Source organism: Pezoporus flaviventris, unplaced genomic scaffold, assembly GCF_033815535.1.
Source record: "Pezoporus flaviventris isolate CSIRO_AGI_PZ_B2104156 unplaced genomic scaffold, CSIRO_AGI_Pfla_v1 ptg000002l, whole genome shotgun sequence".
NCBI classification, from domain to species: Eukaryota; Metazoa; Chordata; class Aves; order Psittaciformes; family Psittacidae; genus Pezoporus; species Pezoporus flaviventris.
The window spans coordinates 32,316,619-32,336,655 of NW_026892550.1; the positions used below are offsets into that span (position 1 = coordinate 32,316,619).

The window sequence follows — 20,037 nt, forward strand, 5'->3', positions numbered from 1 at the left end:
TCCTCATCTGAGGAGTTTAAAAACAAAGCCAGTTTTGCAACAGATGAAGGGGCTTAAGAAGACCACCACAGTAGGTCTCTTACTGATGTCAACCAAAAGTGTGCTGCCTAGATGAAGTTACAATTTCCTAAACAAGCATACCTGCCCTTCAAGTCTTGTTAAACAGTTTTCAAAATTAACATGATAATCCCAGTAATATAATAATTTTACATTCAAACGTTTTACTAGATGTTTTATTTTTTTTTTTTTTTGTAATTACAGTAACAAACATGCATTTTTAGGCTCTTATTTATGTAATTAATCTCAAGCAACAGAAAATAAGCCAACGAAAAAGTTCTGTGACTGGAACTGACAGTTGAAGAACCTTCTCTTAGCAAGATGTCCTGGGATAAACCTGCCACTAAACAGGACACAGCTATCTCCAGTGGCAGTATCCATTTTGGAATTTCTGCCATGGGATTCTGGGAAGCAGGAAGCACAATGACGGTCTGAGAAATCTCAGAAAGAAGAGGTGGGAAATTTCTGATTCATTAGCAGAAAGCTTTGAAGGGCTTTACTCCAAAATATCAGCCATAAAAGCACACTGACATTTTTAAAAGCGTGCCACATTTGAGGGACTTGAGAAACTCATGTAACTACTCCAGTAGCTTTTCAGCAGACACTGGAAACTTAATATTGTTATTTTACACACTATGGGGGGAAAAAATAAGTGAAACACTAGTCATGATTAATTTTAAAAATTAGTCTCCAATTAAAGGTATTTATTAAAGCTTGCCTTATTTGCTTCTAGATTTATTTCCTGTTGATTTAGCAGGCTAGAATGTAATTAGACTGTCAACAAAACTACGTGTCTGCACTCTGTTTCTAGACGGGGGGGGGGGAAATAAACACAGGGAAGCATGCTTTATATATTATTTAAAAACCTTTGGAATGACCTTGAAGACCTTTTCCATAAAATGCTTCCAATGCCAAAAGCAGTAAATTATTTCAAAAGATGAATCAAAATGAACACACTGCCTAAGACAGCAAAACAAGCCCTTTATACCCTGACCCTATCAAACCTGCAGGCAGTCCCCAAAGGTGCTAAACCAGCATGCATTAGAGGGGAAGCCAATAAGCCAAACAAAGAGAATTGAAAGGACAACAAGGAAAATCAAATGGTCACAGATGACAGTGCTGAGACCACTGAAAGGTGAAGATGACACTACATATGCCAGACTACCATTTTAGGGCTATAGACATGTAATTTATTGCATATTGGGTAGTAAGTATTAGCTAACTACTATGTGTATGTCTGAGGAAAATGAAGAGAAAAAAATCCCAAAGTCCCAGTGCACCATCGTATATGACATGACAGACTACAGAACTTCTTCCATTCCATTATTGCTATTTAAAAAGAATAGTACCCTATTCAGGCAATAGTTTATGAATTCTTTACATAAATGATCTCTATTTTGATAGAATTTTGTCTCTACTACTAAAAAAGTGTCTACAGTACAGATCTTAGAAAGTTTCCTCTTGAATTTATCTTATTAAAGTAATGAGATAAAGGTGACTAACATCTTAAAAACTAGAGAGTAATGATGACCTGAGGTTTCAACATATCACGGAAACCAAAAATACACAGCAGAAAGCAAATAGACTACAGTAGGTGCAAGCCTCAGTTACACCAGCCTAAGAGAAATATTTTTATTTTCTTTGCAAACATTTCTAGGCAAAAGTCAACACCATGTGGCCAGCTCTAATTCTAATGTAAAGTTATCCTACTTGGAACGAAGAAAAACCACCAATAGGGAAAATATTTTTAAACCTTTCTAAAATAAAAGCTAAGGACTTTCTCACAAGGAGGAAGCTTTTTTTTTTTCCTACCCATAAATCTATCCTTATTTTCTCATAAAAGAGAAGACAGCTTTATACAAAAGAATGAGGTATAAGTTTACAAAGCTCTTGGCCTAGCTTGATCCTTTTAGATAACTGGGCTGCAGTACTCCACACATTTCATAACTTGTTTTCCTTTTCCTATGTTAAGTAGTTTAGTTGTAGAAATGCCAGTTCCAGAAACTACAATTTTGAAACTGAAAGTGATGTGTAAATGCTTAATCCCAGCTGGAGGCAAGTACAACCTCTTAGAACCACTGGGGTGCAAATGGACCTCCTGAGGTTATGTAGTCCAAACCCTCTGTTCAAGTACTGTCAGTTACAGGAAGTTGACCAAGACTATGTCCAGTCATGTTTTGAGCATCTCCACAGATATTTAGATCTCTTATGTCTCTCCGTCCTGGACTCAAATTCAACACTGAGCTCTAGTAATGTGTTAGCATCTGGTTAGATACCATAGATATCCACTAAAAAAAAAACAAAACATACCAAAAAAAAAAAAAAACAAAGAACCCCCCCCCCCCCCCCCAAAAAAAACAAAACCAAAACCAACCCCAACAAACCTAAATGCATTGATCGTGAATTAATTAATCTTAGTCATCATACAGTGCTCTGTTACTGCCCATGTGAGCTAAAAGATAAAGGCACTGAGCTAATACATTATTCTTACGCTCATCCACACACACTGTGTTTCCCCAAACCTGTTCATAGAGCTTGGCCTTCTTGGAACAGTTGTATTTATTTTTATTAATTTTGAAGCTATTTACATTTTAGCGATATTTGAGTGGCAAATGTTTGGGCAATCTATTACTGAGTCAAATTGATGCTGGGGGTCTAATTTTTAAACTGTAAGGCCTGAACACTTCACATGAGTTTGCAAAGTTGTCACTGACCCATTGCCCAACATGGGCCATTTACTTAACTTTCCTGTGCATCATATATTATTTATTTCAAAGATGGTACACAATGCTTTGCCATCTGTGTAAAACATGTAAGGAGATACAGGTGTACTATGTGTGTACAGTACTACTAAAATTAATGACACTGGTATAACAGCATACTTTTCCTGCAGCAAGAATGCCTGGTTACTTGGTACTAATGAATTATACACTCTATATTAAAACATCTTGCCTACCTTGTCTGGTATACTCATCTGCTTCTCTGTGGACCAAATCTTTTACCCGGTTTCCATACAGCAACCTAGAGGAATCATGATCAAAAGCTTTCAAAGTTTCGCTGGAGCTGTAAGACTTCTGTGTAGGCACTCTGCATTCCTCATTTTCTGCAGAAGAATTTGTATAGCGCCGCTCCTTGTCTCGTCTGCTCTTTGTCAGGGAACAATAAGGCCTACGTTCCTTCACATCCATACTTCATTCCTTCTCTGTGCACATCAGTCCAGCTTATTTAGAAGTCTTCTCTACATTCAGCTTACATTCACCTATAACAAAATTAGAAAGACAACCACTGATGTGTTACAATGTCCTCTAATTGCAGTGATTGCTTCCTAACTGTCTGGGAGAGAAGGAAAGATCTCATCAGTGATGAGTGAGAGACACTTCTGTAATACTTGCGAGACTTCCCAGAGTCTCATGCATGAGCTACCCTGATCAAAAAAATTAGCAAAGAAATTTTTGTGAATGGCACCACAATAATATTCATTTTTATATAACAGATTACAATATCAAAGGCAGATTGAGAACTGGTGGGGGGGGCAGGTAGCTTTTCAGCTTTAAGAACATGTTACTTGCCTAAAGTCTATCTGTAGGTAGACAGTCTTATTCTGAGAAGGATGCAGAAGTTTGACTTCTGTTTGTCATAAACCTCTGGTTTTAATGTCTGTTCTTATATACAGACTTCTACAACATTTTATTATCATTTCTATTCTCAGAAAATTGTTCTTGTTTAGAAAATATACACAATTTCACAGCAAGCTACAGAAACATTACAGGTGATATGCAGGAAGACTTCTCCAAGGCACTATATTCTACATAGCTTGAGCTAGAAAGCAAGCAACTGATTTGTAAATGACAGTCAGAAATAGTTTTTGCTTCCCTTAAGTTCTAAAGGAAAATTACAGTAAAAATCTTATTTCTGTTACTGTTTATTTTGCTTTACAGTTCATTCCACTTAAGTTTTCAAAATAAGGTTTTCCAGTTTCATTTCTTGGGTCCTGCACAGTTCACCACAATATCTACATCTCAGAGCGAGAAACAGTTTGAAAATTCTGCTTCTGTTCTTTTCTTAAAAAAAAAAATAAGCAAAAAATTAAACACAAAATACAATTTGTATCTATCAATAGCTGACAAAACATCAAAAATGAAGAACACGACTTTGCAACTGCACCTGTTAACTGAGGCCTTGGCATTTCTCATTTAAAACCCTTATGTTATGGTCTCCAGGAGAACCCTGCTCCACTCTATTTAAAATACTTAAATACCACAACTGATTATTTTACAAAGTGCTATCAGTCAAGTCCTTTGTGCTGAAGAATTAAAATGACAGTTTACAGCACATATCACAAAGGAATGGCCAACTCCATTTGCACTCTGTTCAGCAAAACCAACATCACTTTACAACTTATCACCTATTTCATTTTAAACATTTAATATCAAACAAACTAATTAGTTTTCACTCCTGAAAAGATTTTTAGAATATTTCATTTACTACAGAACTGTAATTCAAGTTCGTGAATGGCAGCCAGCCTTTTATTCTGTTCTGAAATTCTCAGAAAAGATCTTCCATTTCTTGACCTCTGTGAATCTCAATTTAGACAAAAAGAAAAAGCCTTCCATTTAAGCAAACTTCTGCTATATTTATTATATTTTTCAAATGTTAAGTGGTTAAAAGGAAATTGAAATATTTGTACATGACCAGGAAAACCAAAGTTTTAGAATAATTCATTATATGTATGACTATTTAGATAGATGTCCGCATGGCCATGTAGCAAATCTTTTCAGTTGCCATGAAACATTCAGATTTTAAAATATTTCACTAATGAAAGCAATGTTCTTTCCATATAACAACAATTTTCTAGGCATTTTAGAAACTCTGTGCTTTATTAACATTAAACTGAATTGAGAGTTTAAAAATAATTATTCACAGACACACAGGTATTCTTTTGCAGTACAAAGATTTCACGTGGAAGCATATCTCCCTTTTTAACTAATTGCTTCAAGACTTTGAAGAGGCACTAATTCCTAGTATCACTAACTCACGCCATGGGAAAAACTGACATATGCTATTCAAAGGTGATTTTTTTTTTTTTTTCCCAAGTATCCAAGCTTCTTTATATTACAAAACCAAAAACCTTGCCAGGGGAAGAATGAAAAGGTTAAAAGAGTACACATTATTTAATACCATCACATTACAGAAACACTAACGGGGATTAGACTGCCACAACAGTGAAGACTAGTAGACCTTTTTTTTTTTTTTTTGTGGGCATTTCTGGCAAAGAAAAAAAACTTGTAAGACTTAAGAACCTAATCTTTTTGAATCTGGCATTATATAAAACATCTGTTTACTGTCAGTAACCCTTAACTATAAAAATCAATAGTATTTATTGGCATCTAAGTGTTTCCTCAGCAAATTTTAGGAAACACGTCACATCCTCAGGCTCATACCTCAAATTATATCATCAGCAAATACACATATCTGAAAGAAGGAGACAGAAGAAAAGCTGTCTTGAAGATCTGTCTACAAATAAGCGTTCTATAGCATGATCAGAACACAAACATATTCGGAGAACACAGAAATAGGTATCACTGCTAACATTTAGTAGTAAGCCAGGAATGAGAAGTCAAACAAAAGACTTGCCGATGGCTTTACAAGATCTGAACTGTAAGTTTTTTTACTGAGGTGGGATGTTTTACAGTCTCAGAAATATGCAGGACTTAACCTGTCCCATCATGAATTTTATTCCCCTTACCCCCTTTAAAAGAAAACACCAGCCCCAAACCAAAACACCCCTCACCCCAACTTCAGAGAAATCTTTTCTATTATTGAGAAAAATATTTTAAGAACAAAACCCCAGATATTTCATTTACTGCATCTGCCCAGCTCCTTTCTTATCAAGATCACTATAGTTAAAATATTAATGAGTTCTCCCATTCAAATTTTCATATTTAAATGAACCACTGTTACACAATTTGAACATATTTGTTGTCCTCCATTTCCTATAACACAAAAGCTACATCTTTGGGGAATTACCTAAATGCAGTGACTAGGTTTCTTTTAATATGCCTTAGAAGAAGCTCAGACAGAATACTGGTAATAGATACAAACTCAAGAAAACACAGCAACTAATTGGATAAATCGGATAACAATTTCAAACCAGCTTAAATTTATTTTGTAAAATGTTACAAAAACTCTTGCCTTCATCTGCAAGCAATTTTTGCCCATATGTCAACATTTATGGTCCATTGAATAGTTTTGCTCCAATTAAATGAAGGAATTTTACAGCAATATTTACAAAGCTATTGAGCTACTAACTCACCCACAAAAGGTCCTAAATACTGTTACATATTGTATTACAATACTAACGTGAAATGACCTACATATACTGAAGAAAATTGGAAAATATTTTATATGTGCTACTACTTCAGATTTCTGTCTAATGCTTTCTGAAGTATAAAGACTGAGGATGCTCATCTTCGTCACTAAACACTGGGATATCCTGTGATTTTTTTCAGTGATCTGCTCAACGTTACACAGACTACTGTCTAGATTACACATGAGAAGTGTTTGCTGACCACTAGACTGACAGGTCAGCTCTTACACAGTCATGCCCATTTGTGTACATAACTTAGTGGATTGCAGCCTCAGATTGTGCTTTCTCAGTAAAATTCTTCAAATTTTAAGAGCAGTTCAAATCAGTAAAGAGGAGATGCCGATTTTTAAACCGGCACTTACATATTACTCTTAACTGAATTTCGAAGGGAAGCAAGAGAACCAGAAAAGCATTTCTTGTACATGACCAGGTCACTGGGACCAGTATTCATTCCCCTAGGTGCCCAGGGACATCATTAGCACAATATTTAATTACCAAGTCAGATAAGGCATGTGCAAATAATAATTAAAACAAGAAGATTACTAAAGTTCTTTTTTCTACTCTAAGTGTTGTGGAGACCCCAAGTGTAAACACCAAAATAGAGCACAAGGTACTTTCACAAACAAGTGTCAAAGCTACTTAGGGGAGCTTGAATGACGAAGTCTCAGACACACACAAAGCTGAGTGATGCAGGGGTTCAACGTGTTACACTGTATTTAAAATTCCCCAGGACAGCCTTACAGTAGTTCCTCGTAATCACCTATTGCAACATAATATAAAGTCACTGTAGCAAAGAGGAAAAAAACAAAGTTACTTAGCTTTTCTTTTTCTTCCTTTACAATAAAAGAGGCTGAACACTAAAGCCCTACGCTGCAATATAGGAAAAGTACAACAGACATAAAATGTAGTATATATTTTAATTGCCAAGATGTAAATGAGGCTTCAGGGTCATGCTACAGAGTGTTATCTAAACCACCCAGCTACAACTTTAACATGCCTGCAGGCCTTTTAAACTGTTATGGAAAATTATTGCTTTTAATTCAGTGGCTTCAATTCTGAGTTCCCCAAAGGGTCATTACAAGCTGAGCAACAGGATGGCAGTCCTGCCTAAACCTACACAGTGCTCCATCCCGGTCTCACTCTGAGAACCTTCTTTCAGCATTAAACCTGGTTCAGTGAACACCAAACTAATGGATTAAGAAGTCTAAATATACCCCAATATTTTATGCCCTTTGATATCTAAAAAGCTACATAGTAAAAACTTAAGAACTAAAAGATGTTTGTTACTAAAATGAAGAGATAATTGTATAGAAGGGATTATGCCACTGTTTGGGTTGATTTACGGATCTGCTATAGAGTATATTATATGTCTTTTCAATATGTATATTCATTTTAGACACCTCAAAACACACAAAGCTAAAACTGAATTAGTTCTGAGAAGACCAGGAATCACTTTAGTATACACAGTATTCAAAAAAAGGTTTCAAAAATGAGAGAATAAACCCTGTAGATTCCTTTGTTACAGATGAATTGTAATAATACAAAATGTTATTATAAAAGAAAGCCAAACAAGACCTCTCCTACACATTCTCAAAAGGAGAAGGAACAGTAAGAAAAGGAGCATGCTGCTCAGAGCAGAGCCCTTCTTTCCCCGCTTTGAGCTGCAAAACTGAGCCAGGGAAAGAACTTGCATATTACATACCACAAACTTGCCTCACAACACCTAAATGTAAATGTAACTCTTAGGAATGCCTAAATTGTATTCCCAGCTGCATTCAAAAGCCTGCAATGGTATTACTGAATTACTAATATTTCTATTATTAATTACCATTATTACAAAGTAAGAATCATTGATCCTTTCACACCAATCCCTTAATACAGGTGTAGCCTGAATGCTTACTTAGACTGGGAACAAGTTTCCTTTCATGGAACACTACAACATTAACACAGTAAAAGAATCGTAAGAATCTGGGGAGAAGAAGCAGGCTTGTACTTCTGTCTGAAATAAGAGCAGAGGGTTTTAGGGACTATGAGTCAAGATGATGTTTGATGCCTATTCTCAGCATTTCAATAGCTGTTGGAAATAACATCTTAAGTACTGGTGTTGAATAGATACATTACTACAAGTGCCATTATTTCAATTTAATAATTTCCTTTTAATCTGTAATAGTTTACTAATATAAATATTACATAATATAAAGATTACATTAGTTACAATTTTCACTAGGCATAGTACTTGCATGACTCTTTACAGCAAAACAGAGCAAATCAACTGGTACATGTAACAGATAGATTAAAAAGCCTAAATGCAATATACAGAAATTAAGAAAATCTCCTGTCCACAAAAAAATACTCACAATTCACACAACTAATCACCCATAAAACCTATTACAAACAAATACTAAGGAAAACTGAAAAGGCATAAAAGAATGATGAAATTTCCACTTCAGTGGTTGATAAAGTGAGATATGTCAGAAATCAACTGAGGTGGAAAAATGACACTTTGAAGAGGTGCTTAGGATGATCTGTAGCTATGGTGTGCCATTAGTCAAACTGATGACTCTTAATACATGGACATTTCAGGTCATCATATCTAGAAACTCACTTCCTAATATTAAAAGTCTATCTTCCGGCACAGAAACTAGAGAGGATGCATTTGAAGTCAGCATTCTTAAGGGGGAGTGGGAAAGAGATGGTCTATCAGTCAGTTCACAAATTAAAATTTAAAGAAAAAAATGCCTCCTTATGTCACTAACTAACCCTAAATTTTAGGATTACAAATGAAAACGAAGGGGGGGGGGGAGGAGAGAAAGAATACCAATAAAAAAAATATTGTGTATTCTTCAAGCATTTTTCTGCATCAGTCAGGAGAAGGAAACACTCGTATCTACCATCACTACAGGATGTAATGTTACTAAGTTAGAAAATTACATTGTCTATCCAAAAAATCTCAACTTTGTTAGAGACAGAATAAACAACTAAGAAACATAGTGTATGTTCATTATAGAAGTGTCTTGCAATAAGAGTCAGGAAAATGAGCAAGATAAATGAGTTTTGCAGGGCCTTGGTTAGTTATAGAGGTTGATGTTTGTATAATAATTTTGCTGCTATTAAAATTGAAACCCTAGGGGCAGGGCTGGGAAGAACACCTCATGCCTTCCCTCATATGGGCAGAAAGAGAAGATGTACCCTCTGTAATAGTATGACTGGAGGGAGCACTTCTTTACATGACATTTTCCTGTGAGGGTACAGAGACCGTACACCAGCATTTGAGATGAAGCTACAGTTATTTTTGCTGCTTGAAACCCTTCATACAGCAAGGCTGCAAGCCTTCAGAAGAGAAACTTGAAAATAGCTGTAAGTTGGATATGCAGAACAGTCTACGTGCTGGCTATTGAGTTGCCAAGCAGGCCCTGCCAAAAACGTAACTTGCAAGGAAGAGGGCTAAGATGCTAGCTCATTGCTCTGTCAACAACAGCAGCCTCTTCTGAGGAACTCAGTACAGGGTTACACTGAGAACTGTTCCTCCTCGGGAGGAATGGCTTAAAGGAACTGTCACGAGCTCCGATCTTGAGAGAAGTGTCTGCCTCTGACTTGGGGGAATTGAGTAAGATGTGTTTTATCTTGAAGGACTGAGAGAGCTAAGTGAGAAAGAGAACACGAACACCAAAGAGTGAAATAATGTGCTGTACTGCTGTATAAAGAAAAATGATGAGAATACATGATACAAACATGGAGGGCCAATGGAAGTTAGGAGAGCAGAAATGAAGAAAAAATTGACATCAAAATGAGCTCAGGACAGAAAGTTAAGAGAGACAGAATCATTAGCACTCAGTATGGCAACACTAGGGAAGAGAAGTGACACAACAATCTAGAAAGAGAGAAGAGATTAAGAGGAAAAAACAATCAGAAGAAAACAAAACTTCAGAAGGGAGAAACTTTGTGCCTTATTTACTTCAGAGCCAAGGAATAAATTCAGAGTGTTAGCACTGGGTAATTCATTATTTAGCAGCAATTAAACACACCTAAATATTTTCCTCCACTCCTGAAAACTTGAAATTCATCCTTTATGCATTCATGCCAATTAATCTCCTTCACTACCCATCTTTTACACATGATTCTCCACACCATGTTCTTACTTAACCTATCTCAATGGTGTCCTGAGGATAATTCCTTCTTGAATGTTATCTCCCATGTTTACTTTTGCACCTGCTTAGAGCTCTTCCACATAGTTCACTTTTCTTCTGGAACAAAGCCACAGCAGTCTAAGGAATTTTAAAAGTAAAAGAAGTGGGATGGAGAACCTGACACAGGAGCAACATGCAGCAAGCCATCAGCAAAGGAGCAACAGCCCCCGAGTCCCCAGGCAGAGAGCACAGCACAATGGTTTCTGTGTTTCTGTTTGGAGAACAAAGCTATCAGTATACCAGCTTTACCATCTGAACAGGCTGTCGATCATTCAACTCCCCCTTCAACAACTCTGAGTTAATTTCAAACAATTTGACAGTAGTGAGGTTTCAAAAATAAAACATCTCTCAAGTCACTATAAAGGAAATGAAGTATATTACATGTGACATGCAAGAGATGGGCATACAGTCACAAGGCTGAACTGAAAAAATCATTGTGAAGGTGCCTGGAAATGAAAGGAGGACCTGAAGAAACTGCAGTGAGGATGTCATTGAGGACACATGGGAGAGGGAAGAATGAATAGCAAAGGGTAGGTACGCAAGCTATTGCTGTGTTTGCATGATATGAGATACTGATATACACCATTAGCCTTCATTTCCATGAACAGCTTCTCATAGTAAAAGCTGAAATTCCAAATAGAAGACATTCACAATAAGGTTTTTCTTTTCACAATGATCTGACAGGTAACCAGATTTTTCAGTCCCAGGCACATTAGGATACTGCTGCAGTCTGGAAACCTGAAGAATTATTTAGTGACTCACCTCAATAGAGAGTGACTAGTAAGACGTACAAGGCACCCTGCTGCCATGTGTTTTTTTTTGTGCTCAAGAGCTCAGTGTTGCTCGAACTTATACCCTTGCCCCCCTCTCATTTACTTTCTCAAAACACCAACAAATCAAAACCACCGACATACAAAAGAGTCCCAAACATGATGAAAAATCCCCACAAAAACATGAGGAGTACTGTATACTCATACTGTCACAAAATTTATTTACCACTCCTAACACAGTAGTGTGGAAATTCCTACATAAAATGAAGTAAAGCACCCTTTAACTTAAGTTTACAGCAGCAATCCCTGTGACTATATTTAACTATCCCATTTATTCAGACTATATCAGCAGTCATGGTTTCCTCTATACTTCCCAGGTTCCTGCTTCCCTCTCTGCACAAGCTGTGTCGTCTTGTCACATCATCTAATTGTCTCTTCTTCAGCACTATCCAATATCAGCAGACAGTAAAGGCTGGAGGTTGTTTGCCCTGCTGGATCACTTCCTTTCTGTAATCCCTGTTCTAACTCTCTTTCAAACCATCCCTTTAATAGCATCAGATTTTTAGCCTTACCTTAAAGGTCATACAAAAACTTTTTGTCCTGTAATCACTCCATTCCACTCTTACCTCCCAGGTTTTCTCTCCAATTTCAACAGAACTAAGACTTTGATTAGGACAAACAAAAGAATAATGCATTTTAAAAACAAGTTCTTTGGATTACTATTGGAGAGACAAGATTTCCCACAGTACTTAGCACTTTTGTTCAAAGGACCATGTTTCTTTCTGAAACTGTTCCACACAGCCTACTCTGGCATGGCCCTCCCTGACTACAAAACAAGATCCTCTCTATTAATAGTACTTAAAGAACAAACAATTAACCTTTAGTAATGCAAAGCCTCCTTCAGGAAGCTCAGAAAGTAGGACAAAGAACTACCTCCTGCTGACCTCCTCTTCTGCTGGGTTGTGTTACCTATAGGTAGCCACCTGTGCTTCCACACATCACCAAATTTCAACCACGGGCATGCAGCAGAGCTGCTGCTGGCATGGCCCTATGATAGCACCTGGACCCCTGCAGTCACATCTCTTGGAGAAACCCGTCTTCACCAGTGAAATCTTCATCATCTGAAGTTCCCAATTTCGCAAAAGAAGCATAAGCTCCTACAGTAAGTGTTGAGAAGCACCATATTATGTCTTTGGAGGGGAAGGAAGTTGCTTAGAGATAATAGTCAGAATTTCTCAGCACAATCATTGATTAAAAATCCTTCTAAAAAAAGTATCAATTCACTTCAGCAACAGCTCTGAAGGTGACCTTTAAAGTGTGGGCAATTTCTGTCCTTTAAAAAAGTCTCTTAAAATAAATGGAAAGTCAGACTCAAAACACATGGACAATTAACTATAACAAAATAATGAAATTTTTTAACAATTATCAATGAAATCCTTTTTGATCTAACACAGTTTTGTAGAGAAGCCCCACAGTTCAGTTATACTGGAACTAACCTATACCTAATTGTACAGGTGCAAGACTGAAAGCCAGAAACACTGCAGGCTTTGGCTCATTTACATGACAAGGAAAGCGCAAGCAGATAAGGAAAAGAACCTTTCCTACAGTGACAGTCAAGATGCCTCAGACATCCATCTGGATGGATGAGCAGGTAGTTTAATTTCCATCCTGTTTCAAATATTTCCAATTCTGTTTTAATATAAAACAGAATGTATCTCTAAATTGTTATTTGCATGGCCTTACGCGCAATAAAAAAAATATTCAATTTTCTTACTCTGTAGTTAAGGACAGAAACATCATTCAAGTATAGGCCCTTCCAAGCATCAACTGTTTCCTGAATTGTCTTGATACTTGAAGTATTTTTTGTTGTAACAGAAAGAGGGCATGAGATGCATGAGAAGGCAAGATCCAGAAGGTTTCTTGATCTACACAGTGGAGTTGAGGGCCTCATGTCTCTCCTAAATTGAAGGACTGTATAGCATAAATAGGAAATCCAAGAAGTTCCTTCAACTGCATTAGCTGCATTCAGAAGCATTTAAACTTCTAGGAAAATACTGATCATTCTCTCCCACTCCTGAAAGGTGGGCCAGGGATGAAGCAATGCAGGTAGCAGAAAAAGGAAAACACACCCAGCACCCGTAGCATGAACTTGGTGGCATCAAAATCTCGTCTCTGTATTCACACAGCTGAGGAACACACTTAAAAACACATAAGCACTGAGAGATCCACTCTGTACTGAAAAGTTTTGCCAACGTAGCTGAATTTCCTAGAAGCCATGGCTTAAGCTAGCAAAATTTATTGTGCAGATGCAGCAGCGATGCTGACAGAAGAGTGTACTTTTAAAACCACTGATGTAGATAAACCCTGAGACTGGAGCCAGTCTGATGAATATCATAGGCTCTTAACACACCCAGGTGAAAGGATGAGCACACCCAGCAGGGTGAAGGAAGGGGTTCATACAGCTCCACTATCATCTATGGGCGTACTCATCTTCTGAGGAGGTCTCATTCAGCTGGGAACAATGAATGAACAAGCTACTCCACATCTTCAATTCATGCACAGATTGCCTTGTGCTGCATGGAGCTGTTGGGCAGGATTAGTGATACAATTTGTGTAAATTAATTGGGGTTTCCAAGAAGCAGGTGTCAAAGAAAAAGATTTAATATAGCATATGTGCTGCTATTGGGAAGTTTATCTTTCACACAGGGGAACAGGACAGATAAAGGATACCCTAATATTCCTTTACATCAGTTAGGATCTCCATATAACTGAATTATGGTATTATTAATCAAAGAATTCTCATACACAGAAAGCAAGTAACACAAACAAAATTTAAAAGAAAACAAAAACCAAACAAGCCCATAAACACCAAGCACAGCTTTAATAGAGAATGACAGACTTGCACTGAGTTTGAAACATAGTAATGGAGACAAGAGCAAAGCAGGTAAAAGAGATTGGAAAGGTGAGGAGATATTTTATAGCTCTGTCGCCTGACTAGGCACATAACCATAAGATCTTAACTGGCGCAGACCTTGTTCCCCTAATGCTTAAAAAAATTAACTGGACATTACAATGATAATGAAATGTGCATGCGTGCATATAAATACATATACATATAAAATCAATGCTATATATATATAAATATATAAAAAATACACCTATGAAGGACATTATGTAGGGAAAGTATTATGAGAAATCATCTTCTTTTGAAACTAAAGTAACAAAAGCCACTATGAAGCTAATCTAAGACAAACCAGTTTGGGAAATTTAGGTCACTAATCTGATTCCCTTACCCCTACCGTAATTGTATATTGCAAAACACTGCAATACTGATAATTTGTCTCTTCACAATATTGAGTTCCTCATGGTAAAAGAGACCAAACCAAGATAATCAGGGAGTACTGGAGAGAGAAACAAGGCAGAAATGTTCTTATACTATGTAAGTTCAGTTTTAATATAGTCTGTCTGCTCTTTCCCCTGAAAAAAAACCCTAGAAACCCAATCCCCCCAAAAACTCAAACCAACAAAACAAGAATCTCCCCCATCTTCTCTTGCTTCCAAATTCCTTTTATCCATTTCTTCCATTAAAATGAAATTTATTATGAAAAGAAAACCAGCATCATTAGAAATAGTGAAAAATTGTTATGTATTGCTCTATATTGCCTTACCTGTTATCCCCCACAGGGTTATGTTCCTGTCTCCCTGAAGGAGAAATTCATACCTTTTAGCACAGATGCTATGTTTATCAGGAGCTGCTGCCTCAGAAAGAAGTACCATCTATCAGCAAGTCAAAAACACTGCTGTGAGACTGCATCTTCCACCTCTTATTTAGTCACCTTTTAAGACAACATGGCCACAACAATGAAAACACTACCAGCCAGTCCATGGCTCTGATTTAAAGGACACTGACTGTCCTGAAGAATTGTTAAATTAGAGATTGTGTCACAGTTACTCAGTAACAGCTACAACATAAGGAACTAATGAAGTAGTATCTTATCTCACTAGGATGTCAGTCCTGAAAGCTTAAGCATACCAGTGCAGCATGCGCCACGCTTGTGACAGGACACAATACAATTTCCTTAGAAAGCAATCCGTCAGTCTCAGTCTCTGAATGCCTTATCCATAAAATCATGAAGCGGGTTGGCTTCATCAAATGAGACATAATACAGATTCACAAAGCACCATTTGCCAGAACCGCGGTGATAAAATTGTAGAATCTGGGTTTTCAAGCAACAACAACAAAATAAAAATAAAAATAAAAAATATACTTTTGAGGGAGTCCATGTTCTTTCCTTCCCCCCTCCCCCCCCTTTTTTTTTTAGGCAAAATGAAGGGCAATAGCAACTGTACCAGTGATTTCTTCGCTCCTCTCCCCTTTGCAGATGCCTTCGTTCAAAGACTCATCCAAGAGGTGAAAGCCTGTGCTCCAGCCCTCCACAACCAAAGAGGCCTGACCATACACCAGGTTACCCCACCCCTCTCCTGATAAGACTGGGCCTTGCTGTGTGCCAAGGAGAGTCATGAAGCCAGGAGAGCAACAAGGAGGATTTTGATAGGGTTTGGGGAAAATAGGCAATAAAACGTTATTTTACTGCTTGCATCTACTTTGGTTTTATTATAAAAAAGAAAAAAAAAATAAATCCCCCCCAAAAGCTACACAACAAAATACAACAAAACCAAAATGACCTTTTTAGCCAGTTTTAAAGAAGAAGTTTGACCTTCACCTATTACTTCAGTCAGCCTGTTTTGAGTGCACTGGGTAGTGCTGACCGACACAGCTCCCTCAAACAGGAAATGTGAGTCAGATGCTCATGATTTCAGAAGGCTTTAATCTAATTGTATTTCTATATATGAAATAGCCCAATAAATGTGATTCCTGCCGATGCTAGTGAAAAAGGCCAGAGCCTTTGTGTTGACCTGGCCATGCAGGGTCTCTGGGGCTGTCTTGGCCTGAGCTGTGGTTTTAACAGTTGCCAGGTGGTGGAGCAATTAGTGCCTAGCCTATCCCTGGAAAATACCCCTGGGAAAGTCCAACACCCTGCGGCAGTCACTGAGTAACATAGAAAAGGCCTTTATGTCAGCTGAGGCTGGTGGAAGGCTTTGGGGCAGCCTTCAAAACCTGAGCTGGCAATTGATGAGAATAAAGCAGGCTACAACAAAACATATAAAACCACGCTCATGCAGACGAAGATCAAGAAGGAAGCCAGACCCACCATGAACACCATGCTCCCTGTGATGAAGGGCAGAGAATGCTGGTGACTTCATGAAAACACCCCCCCAACACACACACATGCACGCCATTTTGTTTCAATCCTTGCAACCCAGAGGAAAACTGGAAGGGCAAGTGTCACACCAAAAACAGCAGGCACTTGGAAGTTTTGTTTAACAATTTCAGATGTATTATTAAGGAGGCTTTTCTAATTACCACGGTCTATTAGACTGTTAAAACATTAACTGGACTACAAAAATATTCTTAGTTCTTTATGTATAGCATGTGCCTTTTATCTTAAGATTCAGAGTGTATTAATAAAGCACATCTTCCCATCAACAGTGAAGAACTTCTAAAAGCAAATGAATAACTGCAAAAGCTTTGGAAGATTTTAAAACCAGATTGGGTTCCTGATAACTGTAGATCATTAGCTCTCCTGCCACTTTCCACTGTTTTTTCCTTACTCTGTCCATATGTAAAACCTTTCTTCTCAGAACCACATAGAGAGAAATGTCAGAGAGTACTTGTCAGAGAGTAATGACAATAACTGATGCTGCCATACAAGCTTTCATTTGATCAACATCATCTGACTGACGAGCATTTGTCACAGGACATTAATGACATGCATGCTAAATCATGTCACGATTATTACACACTGCATCCAAGTGCTCACTTTCCAAATTCATAATAAGCATCAATAGCTTTCAGAATGAAAAAAGGGAGAAGAAACTTTAGATAATATAGTATTACATTTGACCTACTGAAACAAAAAAAAATTTCAATGCTATCAATTAAAAGCCAACTATTTCAAGGAAACTATAAACAGCCCATATTTTAAGTAAACCAAACTCTACCTGACATCAAGAAAAGCCTTACCTTCCACCATGTGTGTCCTGGGACTTAAACTACAGAGTATTGGTTATAATCAAAATTATCTTATTGCCTATCTTTGTTTCAAGTAATTTTACTGCTACAGGAATTGGTTTTATATGTTTAGTTGCATAGGTAAGTTATATATTTAATAATTTTATTATGCGTTAAAAGATCTGCTTTATTACTAACACTGTAATCAACTCACAGAGAGTACTTCTTGAAACAGCAAAGCCTTTTCGTGGCGCTTTTTTGTTCCATTACTGCATGAACCTATGATTAACCTTTATTTCAGTAGAGATCCTTACAAAAGTGAGAAGAAAATATTCTGTTACTCGATCCTTTGCAAGAAGCTTCCCTTGCTCTCACAGACCTTAAATACCCAAATTCCCAGAGACAGTTTTGTGAAATGACTCTTCTGAAGAGCTTGAGAATCAGACATTTTAACAAAAACCCAACCCCTGCCTCTACACTCTGCTGCTGCCACGGTTGCTAACAATTATAAGCCTTCAGTACTGTGAATAATTCAGAAACTCATCTGTTCCTTTCCATGTAAAGACAACGTTGAGAGAAAAAGGTCACTTCCCCACCTCTCTTCCAGCCACTGACTTCTCCATCCCAGCGCTGGTCTGATCACATGATACACTTGAGTGTTTGACATGCATCCCCTGACAGCTTCTTAGCAGCAGTTAGTCTGTTTAGCTTAGAGTACAAAAATAATAGGAGCACAAAGGAATGACAAGTTTCAGCAGTTATACACACAGTATCAGCACTCACATTTGCTGTAGCTATTTCAGATACCTGATGTACAGTAGGCCTATGTTTAATTATAAAATAGACAGATGCCAGCATACATATTGTAACCAGGCAAACTGGTACTGATGCACAGAAACAGTGGTACTTGAAAAGCATTTATTAAAAATAATATGAGCAGTATAAACACCTGTTTTCCAAAGACTAACATTTGAGAATACTCCCCTTCAGGCCTTTTTGAAAAGGCTGTAAATTCACTGCCACTTTCTCTCCTCTTTAATCTTGTGATTAAGAAGCACACTGGAAGGCTGTCAATATATACACATACAATATGCAGAGCAAGACAGACTTATGCAATATAGTATTTAAGGGATTAACGACTGTTAACTTAAATCTTCTCCTCCCTTCACTTAAATTATAGCCCATTTTTTTTCTGGCCAAGAAAGATTGTTTTAAATACATATGCAAAGGATCTGTGAATGCTTAATTTTCCCAAGATGAATGGTTAAAATCTTAACTTGTAATTCTACTGAACTCTAACACACATACCTCCCCCAGCTGAAGCCTGCTTCACTGAATCACAAGTTTGTGTCTAACCATGAAGAAACCTGGAATATTCCTTGATACTCAAAAATCCTGCCAGTTAATAAGGCAGAGCATAGCACCTAAGTATTTTTACCCATTCTTTTCTTCCTCTGGCTGAAATCAGCTTGATGGTCAAGGAAGATACCTACCTAAGGGAGAATGAAAGATTACAGTGCTTTCCCTCTCAAGTGAAAGTCAAAAAGCCAACCCCTCTCTGCAAGGAACAAACCACCCCCTTTCCTAAATCTCCACTGCTTAAATTAGGTCTAGCAGGTTGTGGTTTGTTACCTGACATCTTTTTTCCCCATTTCCTCCTTTCTCACCAAATAACTTCAGATATATCACAAAACGTCAAATTCGGTCTCCCTGGTTTTGCTGAAGGACTTTTCAATGTCTTTATTATTGAGATCAATGAACTCTTCCCTCAGACTTCAGCAGAAAGAACAAGAGCACTCTGTCCTGAGGAGGATAACCTTTCTTCCAAGCATCCTTCACTCAGAACCACCTCCCCAAACATGGCTAAAACCTAGCAATTTCACAAAAAATAAATTCAAAAAACTAACATCCACAACAAAATCACCATAAAACCAGCACCAATAACAACCCCTTCTCACCCCAAACCCACAAAAACCCCAAACAAACCCTCAAAACAAACAAAACAAACCCTCACAAAACAAAAACCAGTGTGCACTTACTCATCTGCTATAAATTTTGGTTTAATACTTTCTTGAGACAAAATACCACAAATAGATATTTATCATTCTGAGAACAGGACAAAGTCTCTGTTTCTAATACAAAAGCTCCCTAAACATCTCAATTCCATACAGACTGTCTGAAGCACGCTGCACAAAGAGTCAAGAATGGTTATAAACTCTTCATCTCTCAAATGCTGCACATTTGAAATCTCCCATTACAAACCTCCTGTGTAAAACTAAGTAATCCAGACAGTCACAGTGCATTCAGAGTTCTTGATCATTTTGTATGACCACCTCTGCAACTCAAAAAGAAAAAATTATATTAATACCAGGTATAGGTCTAGGTTATGTCAGGTACTAAAAGATTCCAATAAATACATAGGCTCCCTTGCACAACTCTAGGGTAACAAAATATTCTTAGGTGTCCGACAAAGGGAGCAACTCAAGCATCTGCTTTTTGTGGTAGAATTTACATACACTCACTCTATAGATTCCAAATGTTACAACCATTTTTAGGCTATTCTCCTACTAACCGATGGAATAA

General features: G+C 37.4%; 1 protein-coding gene across 1 annotated transcript in view; it reads right to left on the minus strand.

Annotated features, from left to right (window-relative positions):
• Positions 1 to 20,037, minus strand: part of TENM3 (teneurin transmembrane protein 3) — a 1,360,315-nt gene that overhangs the window by 318,737 nt on the left and 1,021,541 nt on the right. The window contains exon 7 of the mRNA XM_061474586.1: positions 3,014 to 3,316. Within this exon, the coding sequence (XP_061330570.1) occupies positions 3,014 to 3,245 (232 nt within the window). The 5' untranslated portion in view covers positions 3,246 to 3,316. The remainder of the gene's footprint in view (positions 1 to 3,013; positions 3,317 to 20,037) is intronic.